The following is a 20,761-nucleotide window of genomic DNA, read 5'->3' on the forward strand; positions in this document are numbered from 1 at the left end:
GGATCTTTGGGATTAGGACTAGAAACAATGATACCTTTGTTAAACCAGAGGAAAACTAGGATATATTCAGATTTATTATTATGATTATTGTGATTATTATAAGATTTGACACAATACTACACCCACACACATACACTACACTTCCTGGTGACCTCCTCAATTCGGTCTGGATCTTTGGGATTAGGACTAGAAACCTCGATACCTCTGTTAAAACCAGAGGAAACCCAGGAGACATAATGATTTAATCCTGATTCTTATTCCGAGGATCATTGTTCCGGACGGTGTGCCTGTAGCAGGGTTCTCTCTCCATGCCTCAGTCACCACATTGAGGAAGAGCCGGGCTTCGGGATTGGGCAGCGGGCAGATAGCGTAACACCCCCCTCCTCCTCCTCCTGCGTGTGGAGAATTGCGTTAAAGCAGAAAAGGAAAGGCCTGCGCTTTACCCACTATCACAGGATTATTTTTTTATTTCCCTCCTTTTCTTTCCCCCCCCAGATTAAAAAACGAGGAGACGTCGCTGGCTGGTGTATGTGTTTAGAATGGGACACGCTGAAGGTACTGACATTTTTCTTTCCTGTGTAATTTCCCTGCATCTCTCGGCATCAATATCCGCGCTGCCCCTTCTCTCTCTCTCTCTCCTCTTTTCTAGCGATAAGCGTGTTTGCCTTTAGCCGCCGCTGTCGATGCCCGTGTCCGTCCTCCCCTTCCCTTTCCCCCTCCACGCACCCCGTTTTCGGTCCCTTATTCTCGGGCACATTCTTCTCCCCTCGAACCCCCCGGTGATGGAGGTATAATCACGCCAGACAATTTGATTTAAAGGGGCACAGGCAGCCATGTTGGCGAGTGAGCGTTAGCCTAGCCAACGTTAGCGCTCTCCCCTTTCATCTCTCCCTGCGCGCGCGAGGCTCCTAAAATGGACAAGCGACAACTGGAAGCGTTTATTCGCGTGAGGCAGGAAGACGAATGGCGGCGTCTCCGCTTCGTGTTTTGTTGTCTAACAGTGGACGGGGGGAAACAAAAAAAAATGGCTCAACACAGCCTCTGTGATGTCAGGTAGCTTTAGGCTAACATCGCAGGGAGCTATAAGATCATTCACGAAACAGTGTTTTGTCTGCGCAGCCGTTGAGCTGAACACAACTCCTCAGTTTGAAGAGCAGCCATGAAAACACCAGATATGATCCCATGAATAACACCACGACTCCATATGGCAAGGCTGGTGACCGTTAGCTGACACTTAATGGATGTTTACATCTCCGTTTTCCGACCTCCCCCCCGGTGCTAGCCATCCTGACTGTCCGCAAATTAAAGCACAACCACTGGATTAGTTTGTTTCTCTCCCCCCCCCTGCGAGCTCCAACACTTTTAACCTGATGAATTCCTCTTCATCACAGCTATTAAAACGTGTCAGGTGGAAGGGGACACAGCAGCCACCGGTGGCTGCTCTTTGTTTATGCTTGGGATCGCTCATCCCACCATGTGTTGGGAGTTAATGGAATTAAAAATCATCTGTAACTTGGGGGGCCTGCAAAACTTCTCAGGCCTCAGAGCAAGTTCAAGACAAGTGGTGGAGATGTTGACTGAGGATTTGTCAAAGTTTGACCATTGAAGTAAACCACACTCGCTGAGAAAATAACCCTATTAAAACGATTGAACAAGCTTCAACTCATTTGACTTCTGTGTTAGGATGAAATAATAACATTTCTAGTTTTGTCCGTCCAGGTAAGGCAGAAACCAGGGATTATTTTGGCCCCCTTTATTTTTCAAATTCCAAAGGTGATGATGACTGATTACGTGACATTTCAATCAATCTACTAATTGTTTTAGCTCTTGAGTTTATTAGAAGCTGACGTTAGATTAGACTAATGATGTATTCTCAGGACGGTGCTACAGCATATCACAAAATATCTTCTGATGAAGCTTGGTGACAACGTATCATGCTGCTCTGGATCCCCGGCAGTTTGTTTGCCACACATACAAACGTACCGACAGTGTAGATGCAGACCTGTGATGCAGCGAAGGTACCTGGCTGGAATCAATACACATATTTAGATTGTGTTATTCCTACAAGTTGAATATTCCTAAATACAGTATGTTTGATAACATTACCAAAAAATCAACTGACTCACTGAAAAGCAGAGGCAGGATCATCTCCCAGAGAAGCAGCACCGGTAGGTTTCTGGGCCTCTGGGCAAAGTATAATGGAGCCGCCATGTGTAGTCTTTAGTGTGTACTGCACCTGATGGATACTAAAACCCAAGCAAAATGTATGGACCATGTGTAGAGAGTGGTTAGAACTGGGGGTTAATATATGTCCAAAAAAGGTGACGCAAAGATACATCTCACACATGCAATATCCACCTGGTCCTTTCATTTTAAAGTTAAGGATATAAGAGATGATCTTGAGCAAAGTATTTGGGTGATTTCTTTGTCTTGGTTGTGAAAACTCAGCCTCCCAGTCTCTCATTTGATTATGTCTCTGCTAACAGGTCCAGTCAAAGAAAAAGACAGTTAAGGATGCAGGAGCCCAACAATGGATTTCTCCTTCTCTTTCATGCAAGGGATCATGGGAAATACAATTCAGCAACCCCCTCAGCTCATTGACTCAGCCAACATCAGACAGGAAGGCACCTGCGACACCGGCAGTGACCCGGGCGAGGATGGTGGTCCCTCCTATGATGCTGCCCTGGATGCAGAGTTCTCCTACCCGCCGTCAGCCTCGGAGGACATGCAGCAGGTCTCTAATGGCTTCCCGCCTGGCCTGGGCATATACGAGCCGCAGGCCAAGTTTTCCATGTACTCGCAGTTCCCCAACGGCTCGGCGAATGGCTACGGGGCCATACGGAGCTATGGAGACCATGGTCTCCTGCCCGGGGAGGGGACTGTCCTGAGAGGCCCAGGTCTCCAGGAGAGGCCTTTGTCTCCTGTGTCTCCGCCGCTGCCCACACATCACCCGCACCTCCACCACCACCATCATCTCCCCCATCATCACCACCACGCACACCACTTCCACTCAAACCCACCTCATATACAAACACTCCCGCACCCACAGAGTCCCCCGCCACCGCCACTGCCCTTACAGCACCACCTGTCCCAGACGCCTCACATCATGACCCACACTCTCCCCCTCCCCTCCATTACACCTGCCTTCCTCCAGTCCTCCCCCCTCACTTGTGGACAGTACCCCCTCATCTCAGCCCACCCACACCCCGTCCAACACCCCTGGTGGGGTGCTGAAGAAAACCAGCTCTCCAGAGATCAAGCTAAAGATCATAAAGACGTATCAGAACGGAAAAGAGCTGTTCGAATCTGCGCTGTGTGGAGACCTACTGCAAGAGCTGCAGGTAATACATGCGTATATGATTGCTTTGTCCAAACAATGGTTTTTAACCCCCAATTTTTTATAAACTTAGTTTGCTGTTAGTTAAAACCTTTTTAAAAGCAAGAAATCTCCCCATTTTCCAGGCTAGATACAATTTCATACCTTACATAAAATGATTAGGCAGTGTATACTGATCTACAGAAAATGTTTAGTTCACACTAAATTAGGTCTAATCAGTCCAATTATCAATCATATAGAATTGTTACACTGTGTGGTTTACTTTTAATGATCTTCTTAAGAGCTCCTAAGAAATTGATATCTGAGGGAGCTCTCAGCTGAGAGAGATTTTTGAATTGAGTTTGTGGAAATGGCAAACAAAAACTAACTGATGTCTCATCACCACTTTTTTTTTTACATTTTTCTAATTTTCAGAGCGAGTCTCAGAGGAACGATTCTACTCCGATGCAGCGCAGACATGAGAGGAAGAAGGAGAAGCGGAAAAAGAGTGCAAGGCTGCAGCTGCAGGTCCAGGAACAGAGCCTGGACGAGAGCCCAACACAGGCAGGTACCACGGACCAGACAGAGGACACCCACGTCCAATCCCCGCCGAGAGAAACACCCCCAGCCCAGACAAAGAAGCCTCAGAAGACGGTTATCAAAACTGAACCAAAGACTCCAAAGGCAAGAAACCGACGGTTCACTTTTCAGAGCAGTTTTAGTAGTAGCAGTAACATACTTATCATGGTTTGGAGAGTGAAAGCAGATCAGTGACTGTTCATTTTTATGTATAGGTTCCGAAGGTCCATCATCCATCAGTAATCCAAGAGACGGGCTTCTGTAAGGAGTTTTTGATAGGAGATCTGGTGTGGTCCAAAGTGGGCACCTACCCCTGGTGGCCCTGCATGATCTCATCTGACCCACAGATGAAGGTCCACACTCGCATCAACACCAGGGGTAAGGGAACACGTACGTCCAAACAAAAAAAACTAAAATAAGCTCTTAATCTGCCTGTTTTGTTTTACAAATTGAAATAGCATAAACACCACAGCTTGTTTCGCTGACTTTCTCTGTTGCTGTGCAGGTCACAGGGAGTATCACGTCCAATTCTTTGGCAGTGTCGCTGAGCGAGCGTGGATCCATGAGAAGAGGATCGTCATGTACCAAGGGAAGCAACAATTTGAGGAACTTCAGGCCGATACTCTGCGCAAGACCACGAACCTTGTAGAGAAAAGTAAAGTAAGTACAAATGCCTCAAAGAAATGTTGTCAAACTGATCCAATATAGAGATACATACTGTGTAGTCACTTTTAAGGGGAGTCATTAATGTTAATCTCACCATCAATCTGTATGCGAGCAGTGAATGTTTTTTTTTATAACTTATGCATCCAATTCTCTTGGCAGAGAAGTTAATCTCATATGTAATGGGTATCAAAAAAGTAATAACAATATATTTGCTGCTTTCTTTAAAAGAAATAATAGCAGCTCTGTAGGATTTTATTCAATCTCTGTCAGTGGAAGCCTATTCTAAGCTGCTCTCTTCATAGTACATATTTGAGTCAGCCACAATTAATTGACAGTGAGACCAGTTCTTTATTTTCATATCTTTTCCATGTTTTTCTCAAGCTTCTGAAGCCTATCCCTCAGCGGGAGCGTTCTCAGTGGGAGGTAGGTGTGGGCCACGCCGAGGATGCCTTCCTGATGACGCGGCAGGCGCGAATTGACAACTACACCTTCATCTATGTTGACCCCGATCCCAGTGAAGGCCCGTCAAGCAGAAAACCCACTGTCAGGGCAGAGAAACGAAATCGGCGCTCGAGCGGGTCAATCAGTAAGAAGGAAGGAGGAGGAGTGAAGTCACCAGACAGAGAGCAGCCACCGAGAAGGCAGCTGCCGCGCAGACAGTGTAGTGTTTCAAACACAGATGACAACACAAACTCCCAGGCCTCAAATGAAGAGAAGAACCAGAGGGGGGACCAGCGTAAGACCAGCTCCCCGAAACAGAACGCTGATTGTGATGCACAAACACGGCAGGACTCTCCACCACCAGTTCGGGCCTGGAAAACAGCAGCGGCCAGAAAGCTGCTGCCTCTTTCCATCACCATGAAGAGGCTGAATGTGGAGATCACAAAGTGTGACTGGCCTCTCTTGCAGAAAAAAGCAGTTCCATCCCCAAAAAGAGACAACGAAGAGGAGAAGGAGGAGAGAGTGGAGAGGGAGGCCAGGCAGCCTGACCTGGGATACTGCTCTCCTGAGGTTGGTGTAACTTCCTCAGACAAAACAAATTACAGAGTTATCATGTAAGGTGTGGGATACATGTTAATGCTTTCTGCAGGACAGCAGAGCTAAACCTGAGCCGAGTCCAGAGGAAGAGGAAGACGGAGACGAAGGGGAGGAAGAGGGAGAAGGAGAAGGCGAGGGAGAAGGCGAGGGAGAAGAGAGGCGAGGGAGAAGGCGAAGGAGAAGGCGAAGGAGAAGGCGAAGGAGAAGGCGAGGGAGAGAGGGAGAAGGAGAGGAGAAGGAGAGGAGAGGAGAGGCTCCCCCGCCAGTCGGAGGAGTGAGGAGGGAGGAATGCAGCAGACCTCCTCTCCTGGGTCCCACCACAGTAGTCCACATGGTTAGTAAAACACAGACACGATGAAGGATGTGTAGAATGACATCGTAAAGTTGCTAGGAGATGCAGCTCAACATTTTAATGTGTTTTCAGGTTCTCAGGAGAGAAAGCTGCAGCGACGGTCCGTCAGGAGCAGGTCTGAGTCCGAGAGAGGCAGTGATCCCGTTCCCAAGAAGAAGACCAAAAAGGAACAGGTAACGCCACAGTTAACCTGGTGTTCTGACCAAAAGAAGCACACAGGTTACACACAGGTTAAGGCGGATGGTTTTTCTAAACCTTCAGCTATCAAATATTTACCAAATATGTCCAAATATTATTTTTTTACCTGAATGTAACATGCGTTTTTATTAGGACTTAATAGGTTAGACTGGTTAGACTAGTTACACAAGTGAAAAGATACAACAACACTACACTGTAATATTGTGAGATAATTACAACATACAATATATTACAACACTGGAAAGTTACAGCTACAGTCCTTTTTCCCACCAGACAATCTTGAGTGTTTTTTGGCTGTAGCCCTCTGTGTGTGTAATCCATCAGTGAATGAGGGGGCTTCATTATATTATGCAGTAATGTGGTTGATCTGAATGTAGTCAACTAACCTGCAATCACCTGAATAAGAATGAATGAACAGCACTACAGCCTCAACTTCCATGTTTAACCTCCTCACAGGCGGAGATGGCTCCTGAAACCACACTTAGGACAGGTTCACAGAAAGGTAGGATAATCCTTCTCCTATACTTCCCGTTAACCTCTGGGATGGGACCTCTCTTTACTTCTAAGAAAGTGAAACTGATATTTTTTTACTTTCCCCTATGTCGTTCTCCAGGAGCCAGTGAGATCTCAGATGCCTGCAAGCCCCTCAAGAAGCGAAGCAGAGCGTCAACAGATGTGGAGATGGCTTCATCTCAGTACAGAGACACCTCTGATTCCGACTCCAGAGGTCTCAATGATCCACAGGTACATGTATAGAAATACCCTCATACACAAGGGTACATACATACATACATACATACATACATACATACATACATACATACATACATACATACATACATAGCTAATAATAATTTGTTGCAGCACCTGTCACATGTGCCTGGTACTTGTGAGAACTCATTTGGTGTCGGTTCTTCACAAGACTGTATTTCTTCACACAAAACACATCAACACACTAACTCTCTTTGTATCACAGGGTTTATTCGGGAAGAGCCTCGATAGTCCGGCAGCAGCAGATGCAGACGCCTCAGATACTCAGTCTGTAGACTCCGGGTTATCTCGTCAGGACAGCAGCACCGGCAAGAGAGACACTGTCTGCCAGGTCAGAACTGCTCATGATTCATCTTTGTTAAAAGGCTCTTTCTTCTACATTATGTAGTGAGTATATATATTTATAATTATATTATGTTGTAATCCACGTTCCTCTTTATGTTTTTGTGTTTGCGTGTAGATCTGTGAGGTGTATGGAGAAGGTTTGGTGGTGTGTGAAGGTGACTGCAACAGACAGTTTCACCTGGAGTGTCTCGGGCTGACGTCCCTTCATGAAGGCAGATTCACGTGTTTGGAATGTAGGAATGGTGAGTGAATCGGAGCGAGTCGACTGCATCTCCACCATCACATCGTCTTTGTTTGGCTCTTTACTATCAGAGTCTCTCTCATTCTTCTTCCAGGCAATCATCCGTGTTTCAGCTGTAAAACAGCAGGCCAGGAGGTGACGCGGTGCTCTGTGTTGGGATGCGGTTGTTACTACCACGAGGATTGTGTCCGTAAACTCCCGGGCACCACCAGCAGTCCGGGTGGAGGCTTCTGCTGCCCACAGCATAGTTGCTCTACCTGCTGCCTGGAGAGAGACGTGCAAAGAGCTAGTAAAGGTAAAAAGAGCGCCTGCTTTGTTTTTCAGCTTCTCTCAAGTCCTGTTTGAGTCTGCATTGGAAGCTGTGGGGCAGTGAGCCAGAGCTACATCAGCAAAATGTGAAGAAAATATATGAAAAGTTTATTTTTTCATTATATCTTTGGCTTCTAGCTGATTTTATTGACCAGTGGCAGTAGGAAAGAGCACCAATATGAAAGTGCGAAAGGGTCAAGGCTATGCTCTCCTGTTGGAATATGTAAGAGAGGAGCGCAAGAGGAAGCAAAAAGACGGAATGTTGAAATTCGATTCAGAAAGAGATGACCGACCCAAAGGTGCCACTTTAGGAGGAACACTTTGACTGAAAGGTACACTGCCCAAAGATAAGGTAATTTCCATGTTGCTGGAAATGACTTTAGATGATGGTGCATTATCCTGTTGGAAATGAGAGAAGAGATGCAGTTTTTATATCAAAGTGTGAGTATCTGGTGGTGTAAAAGGTGCTGAAAATGTGGTGACACCAGGCTGGATTCATGCCTGATTCTGACCACACTGGAAAACTCGACATATCAGTAGTTTAGAAAAGCTGGAAAGCAAGTAAACGCAAAACCTAAAACATTTTAAAATAGTGATGGAGAGGAAATGGCTCAAATTTTTCTTAAACCCTTCAGGAGCAGTTGTAGTGTTGTGGCTGCTTGCTGTGCTATGTATACTGTTGATTGTGTTTTTTGTTGGTACAGTCCAAAATTGTTGTGCGTGTTGTACTGTATCACAGCTACATGAGCAGTTTACAAACCTGTACCTGTTGTAAAGTGACTCACTGAGTTGTTACTGTTTCCCTCTGGTCTGCTTTCCGTCCAGGTCGTCTGATGCGTTGCATACGCTGTCCGTCGGCCTATCACACGGGAGACAGCTGCGTGGCAGCGGGTAGCGTCGCCCTCACCCATCACATCATGATCTGCAGCAGCCATGGCAGCGCCAAGAGGAACGGCCTCCTCACCTCACCTGTCAACGTGGGCTGGTGCTTCCTGTGTGCCCGAGGTAAGCTTTCACTCGTGTGCACGCTAACGGCCTTCCTCTCCGACTGAGATCCAGCAGCGACGCTGAAATGACGGAGCACAAAAATGCAGAAGTTCTGAATTTCCTGCACTTTTGCTGATTTAGCTTTAACTGACTTTTGACCTGAGTATTGTGGTAAAACAATAAGAATTGTTTTTACTTGCACTTCACACTGAAGCATCATCCTCCATGTTTGTAGGTTTTTTTATATAACCATTTTGATACATTCACAGTTGAAGTAACATCTCATGAGTGAAAAAAAACCCTCACATACTGACGTGTATATATGACGTGTTATATATGTTTGGATATTTAATCTTAGATATTACATGTTTCATGTTTGGTATTGTTGATCATGAACCCCAGTGCTGTGAAATGTAATGTTTGTTTTCCATCACAATACTAACACTACCAATGATCCAGGCTGTCACACTGCACTCCACTTAAACAAAGCCCTGGATGGAGATGAGTGGGAGGACACACGATTTAGACTTGAAACAGTTTTGATCTGATGTTTTGTCTGTTAAACAATAAGTTGAGTGCACTGTTTGGCCTTGTTGTGTTGGGACAAACTTTTTTTTACTTGTTACTTCCTTGTGTTATAACTGTGTGTGTGTGTGTGTGTGTGTGTGTGTGTGTGTGTGTGTGTGTGTGTGTGTGTGTGTGTGTGTGTGTGTGTGTGTGTGTGTGTGTGTGTGTGTGTGTGTGTGTGTGTGTGTGTGTGTGTGTGTGTGTGTGTGTGTGTGTGAGTGAACTGCGTGTTTGTTCTTTCTCTTTTTGTGAATTTTGGGTAATTTCGAGTTTGACTGCGGCTCACCCCCGTCTCTTCCTGTGTGTCTTGTGTAGGGCTGTTAGTGCAAGACCTTACTGACACCATATTAAGTTCATATGCCTATAAGTCCCACTACCTTCTGACTGAGTCAAATCGTGCTGAGTTGAAATTACCTATGATTCCCTCTCCTTCGTCAGCTACCAAAAAGAATGTTGGGAAAGGTAACTGAACAGTTTTTCTCTTTCTCCATTGTCCCACTGGTCTTTGTTTGTGTTGTGCCTGCTCCCGTTCTGATTTAGTTTAACCCCCCCTCTTTTGTGCGCATCTTTCATTTCAAAGCCTGGAGGTGCAAAAGTTAATTAACTGGTTAAACCTGCAGTTAATTTAAATGCAGAGTGGCGCTAGGTAACCTCAGCCAAGATCCCTAACACATCAACAGAAAACCGTGGGCCTCATGCAAGAACATTTCTCTTTTTGGGGTTATATGAGAAGTCGGATTTGCCAAACAGAATTTGTAAACTCTTTTTCACTAATATTTTGACATTTCCCAGCAGGAAAAGTTCAGGTGTAAATAACAAAACAAATTCATTTTAGCTGCCTTAGTTTCATGGTCCTGGTATTGTATGTGCTGCCATGGCTTACAGCGACAACAAGATGAAATGATAAAAATTGAATGATTGCTCCTCACTTCTCGATCACCTGAGAAAGAAATGGTTCTGGTCCTTCATCGTCAAGGCCAAAGCTCTTATTTCTGCTCTGAGGAGTCAGGAGCGAGAAAAGATCTCTGAGGAGCCATAAGTGAGGACACATTGGGACCGACCTTTACATTCAGCTGAACGCCGTGACTTATAAATAGTCCACTGTGCTGGTATCGCAAGAAGCAGACATCACCTGAGGTGACGGTTCAGAAGAAAGGTCGTCTCATTTCCCCAAAAAACATGTTTCCTATGTCCTATGTTTTTTGTCTTGCATTTTTCTTCACATTTCTCGTGAGGAAAAACTAAGATGCAAGTTAAGAAAACATGGATCCAATTAACTGAAATTTACCTCGAGCACCTTGGCTTTTCCTGCTGTGACAAGTTAAGGCTTGTTGCTCATTTCAAACTGATGAATTTCACTTCATCATCATTAGTATAATTGATGCCCCCAAACCGGCGTTCATGTCCGTCTGCTCCACTCCCTTTATGGGCAGTTTTTATTCAAAAGTGACAAGAAAAGCTTCAGGTCCTGCTGTTGGAAATCAGCAGACAAAAGCAGAAAACATGCAGCAGTGTCTGTTTAGTATTAGTGTAAAATTCTACAACAACCTTGTATTGAGACAGAAATAATAAAACTTTAATAATATCGTAATAATAATTTTTCCTGAACAATACATTCTCTAAAATTATCAAAAAAAAATGTCAGACCTCTCAGTAAATTGGCAAATCATGATTTAAAAAATATATATTTAATTAGTGATAGCTATTTTTGCATCATATTTAAACCTTAAATATATTTAGATAGTTACTTAATTGATTCCTAATTCACATTATAATTCTGAAAGTCACACAATAGTTTTTTTCTTCCTGTTAATAAAGACAATCTATCTGTACGTCGCTTGTACAACAAATCTGAACAGCTTTTTAAGAAAGATTCTAATTACAAGGAAACCATATTCAAGTTAAATAATTTTATAATTTGTTTATACAAGTTTTTCTTGCACGAGGCCCATTGTGAGATTGTTTTGTGCTGTGCATGAACAGTCAAAATGGGAAAATATAATTGGTCATCAAACCTCTGGCACTGAAACCACTGTATGATTCCCTGATGCTCTGGATTAGTTCAGGTTCTGTCTGTGGTTTGTGGAGCTTCTCGCTGCTGGAGGTGCACTGCTTCTCTGCTTCAGCACTCTGGGCTTGTTTTGTTTCCTTTTATTTGAAAGGCCTTTTTCAGCCTCATCTCTTTTTCTCATCCTGTTTTATTTTTGACTGGGATTTTTTCAGATTCAATAAAATTTTGGCTTACCTCATTTTCTCGAGCTTTGACCTGCCTTGGATGGAATGTTATCCCAAACCGCACTAGATTTGTTAAATGACTCTTTCAAGTTCTGATGTTGGTTCTGCATTTCATTTAAGAAAGAGAAAAACCTTAAAGTTCAATATTTTGAAAGTATATGATTCCATGCAAGCTGGTCTGTGCAGGATGTGTTATGTGTGATGGGAAACGTTTGCTGTACTGGCATGCCTGCTTTTTTGCCAGTAATTTGTTAGCCGAATATAACCCTGATTCGGTGTTAACTCGCTGGCTTATTTTACCGCTGTGCTGCCGCATGTATTTCCTTTAGACTGGTCTTGGTACAGTGCTCTGAATCTGATTGCCAGACATGCTGTTGCTGCTGCAGTGAAAGTAACCGTCCTGAGAATCAGACGCAGGCGTTCATTCCTCTTCCTGCTTTACTGTCGCAGGATCCTTCACTCAAGCAAAAAGCTCCTGGCCTCAGTTTTTCATTTCAGGCCAGGTTTTATTCTAGCAGCTTTAGATTGAAGAGTTCCCTACAAGATCTCTTATTTTAATATCGCTCTTCATGTTGAAAAACCACGACTTGCACAGAGCCCTGTGTATTGTCTGGTTTTCTCCTCAGCTTTTGTTTAGTTTATGCTTTTCTTTGGCTTGTCTGCAAATGAGATTCAGAGTTTGTCCAGGTTTTACGGTGCATCACCTAATCGTACACTCCTCCTCTCTTTGCATACCCATTTCCCACAAACGCATGCACACACTCACAAATATACAAACACACACACACCCATGTTTACATCTATACAAATGTAGGAGGCAAGTTGCTGTGCTGCGACTCTTGCCCAGCTTCCTTCCACCCGGAGTGTTTGGAGATCGAGATGCCGGAGGGAGCGTGGTCCTGCAGTGATTGCAGGGCAGGGAAGAAACCTCACTACAAACAAATTGTCTGGGTTAAGCTCGGCAACTACAGGTACGCAGAGACAACTGATCATAGACGGCTGAAACACTGCAGCTGTCAGTTTATGGTATCATTACTTTTAAAGGATAAGTCTGGTGGTATTAAGTGTGTCTGACATGGTTGTGTAGACAAAGACAATGTCTCTTCCATTAAGGAAAAAGGATTATGTGCTAATTGATTGATTATGTGGGCATAGATAAAAAAACAAAACATGAATTCTAAAACTGTCAAAGCAAAGTTAATATTTGCAAAGTACATTGAATACATGTTTTTACAGGTTGAATTATTCTTCATACTTTCTTCCTCTGCCTTGACTTTTCTATCGTCCCTTTCTTTATGAACAATGTCCGTTCTTTTTGAAGGTGGTGGCCTGCAGAAATCTGCAACCCTCGCTTGGTGCCATCAAACATTCAGAGCCTGCGCCACGATATTGGTGACTTCCCCGTCTTCTTCTTTGGCTCCCACGACTACTACTGGATCAACCAGGGCCGCGTCTTCCCCTACGTGGAGAATGACAAGAACTTTGTCTCTGGTCAGATCAACATCAACAAAACCTTCAAGAAAGGTAATTTTGTTTGTTTGTATTGAAGTTTTCTTCCGCTTCAAGTCAAATCTGTTGGCCTCAATATCTGAAATATATTGTGTTGTGTTTTAGCTCTGGAAGAAGCAGCTCGGCGGTTTCAGGAGCTCAAGGCACAGAGGGAGAGCAGGGAGGCTTTAGAGCAAGAACGCAACTCTCGCAAACCTCCACCATACAAATGTATCAAGGTAATGTCACTTTAGAATCTCTCTTAAGACAAAAAGTGACATTATATTCAGGAAGTCTTCAGTGATTTTACTGTGTGGGTCTTATTTCTTGTGCCAGTCCAACAAACCCGTGGGGAAAGTGCAGATGCACGTAGCTGACCTGTCAGAAATCCCGCGATGCAACTGTAGACCAACAGATGAGCATCCTTGCAGTCTTGATTCCCAGTGTCTCAACCGCATGCTGCAGTACGAGTGTCACCCACAGGTTTGTGTGCTTATCAGTTACTGTTCCTTTTGCTAATATTTTTGAATAAAATTGAACTTTTTAACTTATTGCCTTCATGTTGCTGTTGTCAGGTGTGTCCTGCAGGAGACAACTGTGAGAACCAGTGTTTCACGAAGCGACTGTATGCAGAGACAGAAGTGATAAAGACGGACGGCCGTGGCTGGGGCCTCAGGGCAAACCAGGCTCTCAGAAAGGTGCATGTCGACCTTAATATACATCAGCATGTCACTGTAAAGCTGGATTTGTATTCCGTGTTAGAAATGTTTTCTAATCTAATATTGTGATTCCGGGTTAAACTTGTGAAATACATGAAATATATATGAGAAAGATGTTCATCCAAACTAAGACCTAATATTACAGATTTTTGTTCTATTATTAATTAAGTGACACAGATTTAAGGTGCTATTATTTCAGCAGTTTGCAGACATGTCAAAAGACAAAACTTTACCTTAGCTCTCTTCCTGTGTGATTATACTTTAACTTGGAAATGACCTTGGTCACAGTTTCAGTGGTGCCTACATCCACGTGTCCTGTTGAATCATCCTTGACGTTAATACCTGAAGTCATATTAAATGTGAGTGTCTGTGTGATGCCTGAAACCATGTACAAATGGGATGTTTGTTCTGCAGGGTGACTTAGTGACCGAGTACGTGGGGGAGGTGATAGACTCAGAGGAGTGCCAGCAGCGAATCAAACGTGCTCATGAAAATCACGTGAGCAACTTCTACATGCTCACCCTCACCAAGGTATAATCAGTGACACTGATACACAACATTCAGAGGTGAGAATTCCACCGAGCATTTCTCAATGTCGGAATATCTGTATCGTCTCCTAGGATCGTGTGATCGACGCCGGCCCAAAGGGGAACTCGTCTCGGTTTATGAACCACAGCTGCAGCCCGAACTGTGAAACCCAGAAGTGGACGGTGAGTGGGGACGTTCGCATCGGACTCTTCACGCTTTGTGATGTAGATGCTGGTGAGTTCACGTGGAAACATGACGCACATGCTTACATATACACACATTTCTATATGTACAGGCGTTCAGAGAAAGCTAGATGATCCATTTGATGTGAGTCTTATCCCTGGTGTTCCTGCAGGCACAGAGCTGACGTTCAACTACAACCTGCACTGTGTGGGCAACAGGAGAACATCCTGTCACTGTGGATCAGACAACTGCTCTGGATTCTTGGGGGTGCAGCCGACGGTGAGGACATTTACATCTCATCGTCCTGAGTCCAGTTCCACTTCCAACGTGAGCGCTATCCCGGCTTTATGAGGTGTGTTTCATAACCAATCTCGTCTTCTTGTAATGTTTCCTCCAGAGTGCCGTGGTGATGGAAAAAGAGGAGAAGGCCAGGAACGCCAAGTTGAAGCCGAAGAAGCGGAAGCTGCGGCCGGAGGGGAAACACACACACGAGTACTTCTGTTTTTGTTGTGGAGAAGGAGGAGAGCTGGTGATGTGTGACAGAAAGGACTGTCCGAAATCGTACCACCTGCTGTGTCTCAACCTCACCAAGCCGCCATACGGTAATGACCACATGAGCGTGTGTGTGTGTGTGTGTGCGCGTAAATTCATTAAAATATATTGATGCACAACATCAAAATCTTGCTGATAAAATTTTTTGTTCATCTTCTGAGATGATGCAGGTTTATAAAATTGTATTTCTACGCGTCCTGACTTATTACTGAGTCAGGATCTGTTACTACAAACTCCCACACACATCAGTGACTCACTCACTCTTTATATCTCCATAATCACCTCTTTTCCTGTCTGCAGGACGCTGGGAATGTCCTTGGCATGACTGCAGTGTTTGTGGCTCGTCAGCCTCGTCTCTCTGTGATTTCTGCCCTCGCTCATTCTGCCGGGACCACGAGGCAGGGGCGTTCACCGCCTCTTCCCTGGAAGGCCGCCCCTGTTGCTCCAGTCACAACCCCCTCAGTCCCTTGGGCTCCAACTCCAACTCGACCCAGCAGCGCCACTCTGCTTTGAGCCCCGTCAGGGTCAAAGAGGAACCAGAGCCAGAGACGGGCCAACAGTCCGCAGAGTGACGCCGCAACTCCTTCAATACCTCATTCCCTGTAAACGTGCACTCTTGTTGGCCTCCTGCGCTCCGGTCCACCGAAGCCACGCACTCCAAAAGGGAATACAGTGCTTTTTGACCAGTGTGATGGCTGCTGTTCAGCGTCGAGACACACCGACGAACACTGTAGAGTGACTGGAGTGTCGGCATAGGAAGCGACCAGGAATCATTGTGCGCCATTTTCCCTTCTCTCTTGCCATAAAGCACCACCGATAACACTCTTCCCAGCACGCTTGCGTCCATCGGAGGGCCCAGACCACCACCTCGTTGCGTTTCCTTTTTTTTTAATTTTTTTTTTACAGCTGTGGAATTTGTAAGTGTTGTCACGGCCGTCAGTTTCCGGCACTTTGAAGAACTCATCGAGTGAGGTGGAGGGAGGTGTGAGGCGGAACCTCCCCACCACCACGCTGCTCATCTCCTCGTTTACCTGCTGTACGCTGTGGTCGGCATCTCCAAAACAAGATGGCTTCACGGAAACGAGCCGGCCTTTTGTCCATCTCTCCCTGACGTGATCTGTCATCGTATTTTATCTCTTCTTCTTCTTCTGGCAGAAAAGGAGTGGGGGTGAGGGTGGGGGGAGGGAGGGAATGATCGATTTTGTGCAATTTTTTCAGGACCACACTACATTCCAACCTTCCTTAAACACGGTTTTAGTATACTTATGGGTATAGATGAATATAATTATATACAGTATCTATGTTTGTTAATGTTTACAGGCAGATTCTCTCACTTCATCTCAGTGAGTGGTGTATTATGTTTGTTTGTTTAGGTGTTAAGCATTACGCAGACCTCTTTGTGAAAATAGTCCTATTAAGGTGAAATATAATGGTATATAGTGTAATGGTATGACATTACAGAAGTACTTGTGATTTTCATATTGCCAGTCTCACTCGCCATTGTGTACATACTTGGCTCATAATATTGTAAAGTACTTAAAGATCAGGAGGGACGGAGCCTTGCCTCTTTGGTTGTTCCTGGAAGAAGGAAAAAACGCTTTTTTAAACAACAAGACAGATCCTTTTTATTTTCCTTTTTGGATAAACGTTCCGTTCTCACATTTCCTCCGAGCAGTTACTGTTATTTGTATTGTAGATGGAGGAGCCCAGCTTGTGATCACTGGTGCTGTCTTAAAGTATTGTTAACCAGCCTTAAGTTTGATTCTGGCTGTAGCAACTACTGCCCAGATGGAGTCCATTTCAGTAACGCTGTGTACTGTGACCGCTTTAATGCTCGTTTTCCTTTTTCTTTCCTTTGTATTTTTGTTTTCTTCCGTTGGTTGTTTTGCCAAACTTTTCTGAAAAGCACTTTCACACGGCTTGTCGCTACACAATTTAGCTAGGTCATATACAGAAATGTATATTTAAAGAACATAGGACAAGTGTTTCAAAATGGATACCTCTTCTTCTTGTAGTAACGTCGGGATTTAAACTGTGTTTTTTGCTCTCTGTCAGAGACGTGGTGAGTGCTGGGCGTAGATTTTTCTTTTTCGTTTTGAGGAAAGTGGCCTAAAAGCTGGGTTTTTTTTGTTGTTTTTTGGGCGGCACAAGTAGAAATGACTGCCAGTCTGGCTTCAAACGAAAAAGTCCTCAGTGTCCTCGGGAGACGCTTCTTTCCACCTGGAGATTCTCCTCAAGGCTGGGCTTTATATAAAGACATGTCAGTATAGCAACAGTCCAGTATGATGATGTACAAAATACAAACTCCTGTACAGTGTTTTTAATCACTCATCTGTCAAATCCAATTCTTTTGTATTTATTGCACCACATTTTATACCAGTTTCTTTTTCAAACACCAGTACAGTAACCTGTCTCCTCTCCACCACGGTGTAAGTGAAATAGACTATTTAAAAAAACATGGGGAGTTTTACATATTATATCTGTATCCAGTCATTGCACATGTTAGGTTTATTTTTTTTGAAACTTTGGTGTAATGATTCCACATTTGGTAACAGCTGCTGCTCATCGACCTGTATCGTGGCTCACTGTAATCGTGAAGCAGTTCAATATTGGAATGTGAAGTTTTCAGAGCAGGTTTTCTGTACAGTTTTAGCCTGGACTCAAGTGATCATCACAGGAGGAAGTGTTCCTGTCATCATGCCTCAGCCTTTTGCTTGTGATTCCTCCTCGGTTACACAACTGCTTTTGTGTTTCTTCTCCTTCCCTGAAGTCTTTTTTTTTTTTCTTCTCAAGCCTCCCGCAGTGGTGGGTGTTTAAAGCCGAAGCCACAGGGTGAAACGGTGCCAATGTTTCCAAACCATTTCAGTTCATTCACGGTCTCTTAGAATGCATGAAGTAGATTCACTTTGTTGTCAGTTTATTAGGCACAGAACTAATGCAGTTTATCACAGCAGTCCTGCATTGAATCCTTCCTTTTAATAAGGTTAATGTTCAGTTCTTGTTTGTAGGTATTAGGTTGTTTGTGAATGCATTGTGTTATAATGACAGGTGTGTCTTTAACAGAGACACAGTTCAGCTACAAAACAAACAACGAAACATTTGCTGCAGGAGTGTTTTATTAGACTGCATCAGTTTCAGCTCAGTTTTCTTAATACATTTAATCATGAAGCCAAAAGCCTTTCAATTTAAAAAAAGAGGTGGAGCCAGTGAGAGCAGAACATAAAAAAGCTGAATTAATCAGAACTTTTCAATTAAAGTAATAATAATAAAAAACAATTAAAATTACATTTACTCCTTTACTCTCATTGGAAAATCCAGTCCACTCTTCAGTGTATGTGCATCGGTGGTTTCTTGTTACCCCATCGCAATTATGTAAAGTGTTTATTTGACATCAAAACTAGTTCATGTGTTGAATTTATCCATCAGCAAATTAATTTAAAAACATCCTGTAGTGTCCAAACTCTGCTCGTGTATTGTTTCTGCACAGTGAATGTCAAGCACTGAAGTCACATTACAATTAGCCAAACGGGTTTTTGAGATAACAGAGATTTCATTATGCCAAATATATGCACAAAGACGGACCTTTATTTGGAGAAAGAATACAAGAAAATTACTTTTTCCTGTGTCTTTCATGCATGTCTGTATTTGTGCACAAATTTAGCACATTGTATTTTCTGCGGCTTCTCTCCTTGTTTCTCTCTGTGATCATGATTTGCTGATTTCCTTGTGCAGCTAAGCCCAATTTTCCAAATCTTGCCAAACTTTTTTATTAATGATTCATTATTCTTTACCAGATAGGTGCATAATTTAGAGGTCTTTCACTTGCATACTCGAAACTTGAATTTTCTATATATTTTTCTTTTAATTTATTGATGTATTATTATTTTTTAACACAGGATTCATATACAGTCTGTGATTATCAGGGCGCAGGCATCTTTGACATGTTTGTGGCTTCAGAGGAAAAAGTCTGACTAAATGAGTTGTCATGACGAAAAACTGGTCTTAAAGTCTTTTTCAGCCCTTTTCTTTGTTCCTGCTTCCAACACCACACACTGGTTTAATCCACTTCTCTCATCATTTGGAGATTCTTTCAATGCCTAGTTCTAGTGCTGATGTTTGTTTATGTCCTTTACTCGTTTTTTGTTTTCCAGTATTGCACAGAGATTCTGTAAAACCGAATAGCCCTTACTTTTTATTATGTCTTTTTTTTGTTTGCACCTGCAGGTCGCATGATGATCTTAGTTTGTGCCAGTTCGTCCTCTTCTGCCCCTCTCAGCTGAAACAGCAGCAGTATTACAGAAGGCCTAATTTAAGTGTCCCCAGCGTTTCATTCACTTAAAATACTATCTGATGTATGTGTTTTGTTGGTTTACTCTCAGTATCGTGCCCACATTTTGATTTTGAGAAGACAGCATGCTTGTTCTCATTTAAGTGACCCTTACATTCGTCTGGGGAGTGTCCAGGAGTTTGCTAATTATAATTTTTTTAAATCTAAAACTAAATTTAGTATGTCAAAGGGTATGTTTATGTTGACTGTGACGTCTTTTTAGTTTTCGTGCAATGTCGCCAACAGTCGATGAGTTTCTAATTGACATGCTGTCAGAGGAGAACTAGTGTTGGAATAAATAAATGAATTCACCTTCATTAGCACTCATCTCTTTTTTCTCGTAGTAAAATTGCTTACGGTAACTCTAACTGGGGTCATATCTATCTCGTGGTGTTGCTTCAAGTAAAACGTGGATGAACACAAAATTACCATGTTTATTACTGTTCGACCTGTGTTACTGCATTACTGCATATTGTCGAGGAACCTGTAAATAGTTTGCATTGAACTTGCATAGAATCATGTTACTGTGGCGTGCTCTTTTTGCTTGTACAATTCTGCTTCTAAATGTGTGTGTGACTGTTGAGACGACACTCTTTTTGTACATGACTGTCTTTTTATTTGAGAATATTGATTCTGTCCTTTTTCATTTTAAAGTTGAGTTTGAAGAGTTCAGACATGCCTGAAGTTTGACTTTAATAAAGCTGTACTCGGTCTCAGTGAAACACACTCACTCTGTCATTTTATTTATTTATTTATTTGTTATCATTTGGAGAAAACGGTGATCCAGGTACAGATTGACCTTCTTGTTTAAGTGTTTGTAATGATTTTCTTACTCGATATTTACCAAACAGGTGACCGATGAGTAAAACTGACACCGAAACCTGGCACTGAATAGAGCGGACACCTCTGCCAATGCCGGACAATCCTACACATAATTATCTAGTTCTGAAAGTAGAATTATAAAAGAACAAAGGGAAGTGGTCTGATAACCTAAAGGATTTATTTGTCCCCCAAAAGGGAGAAAAAAATGTATCTGCTGGTCTATTTACAAATGCACCAAAATGTTTGTTGGAAATCTGTTTGGTAGTTGTTTTGTAATCCTGCAAACAAAAACAATCACAGGTGAAAACAAACTCTTTGGCTGAGGTAACAAAACAGCTCACATAAATTACAGCTGCAACATTAGTTGGTTAACACATGTTGATGACAAAGCCTCTTGAGGATTAATTGAAAATGTAATAGATAATTAAAATAGTTTTTAGTTGCAGCAGTAAAATAAATAAAAATGTGTATTATAACGTATTGTAATTAAGTGGTTTGTGTGGAAAGGGTGAGGGATTCATCTAAATTAAAAGTCCTA

The 20,761-nt window shown here is 43.2% G+C and overlaps 1 protein-coding gene across 1 annotated transcript; it reads left to right on the forward strand.

Annotated features, from left to right (window-relative positions):
• The first annotated feature begins 344 nt into the window (after positions 1 to 344).
• Positions 345 to 20,123, forward strand: nsd3 (nuclear receptor binding SET domain protein 3). The gene is given in 27 exon segments (XM_047341318.1): positions 345 to 555; positions 2,487 to 3,120; positions 3,122 to 3,341; positions 3,752 to 4,000; positions 4,111 to 4,273; positions 4,401 to 4,555; positions 4,943 to 5,572; positions 5,652 to 5,730; positions 5,841 to 5,933; positions 6,024 to 6,124; positions 6,606 to 6,651; positions 6,763 to 6,893; positions 7,126 to 7,251; positions 7,381 to 7,507; positions 7,601 to 7,801; positions 8,641 to 8,820; positions 9,685 to 9,831; positions 12,419 to 12,575; positions 12,926 to 13,128; positions 13,219 to 13,331; positions 13,429 to 13,575; positions 13,668 to 13,790; positions 14,226 to 14,342; positions 14,432 to 14,573; positions 14,695 to 14,801; positions 14,920 to 15,124; positions 15,375 to 20,123. Coding segments are annotated over 26 exon segments (4,824 nt in total). The 5' UTR covers positions 345 to 555; positions 2,487 to 2,530; the 3' UTR covers positions 15,647 to 20,123.
• Positions 20,124 to 20,761: the final 638 nt, after the last annotated feature.

This window comes from Hippoglossus stenolepis, chromosome 9 (assembly GCF_022539355.2).
Source record: "Hippoglossus stenolepis isolate QCI-W04-F060 chromosome 9, HSTE1.2, whole genome shotgun sequence".
In the NCBI taxonomy this organism is placed as follows: Eukaryota; Metazoa; Chordata; class Actinopteri; order Pleuronectiformes; family Pleuronectidae; genus Hippoglossus; species Hippoglossus stenolepis.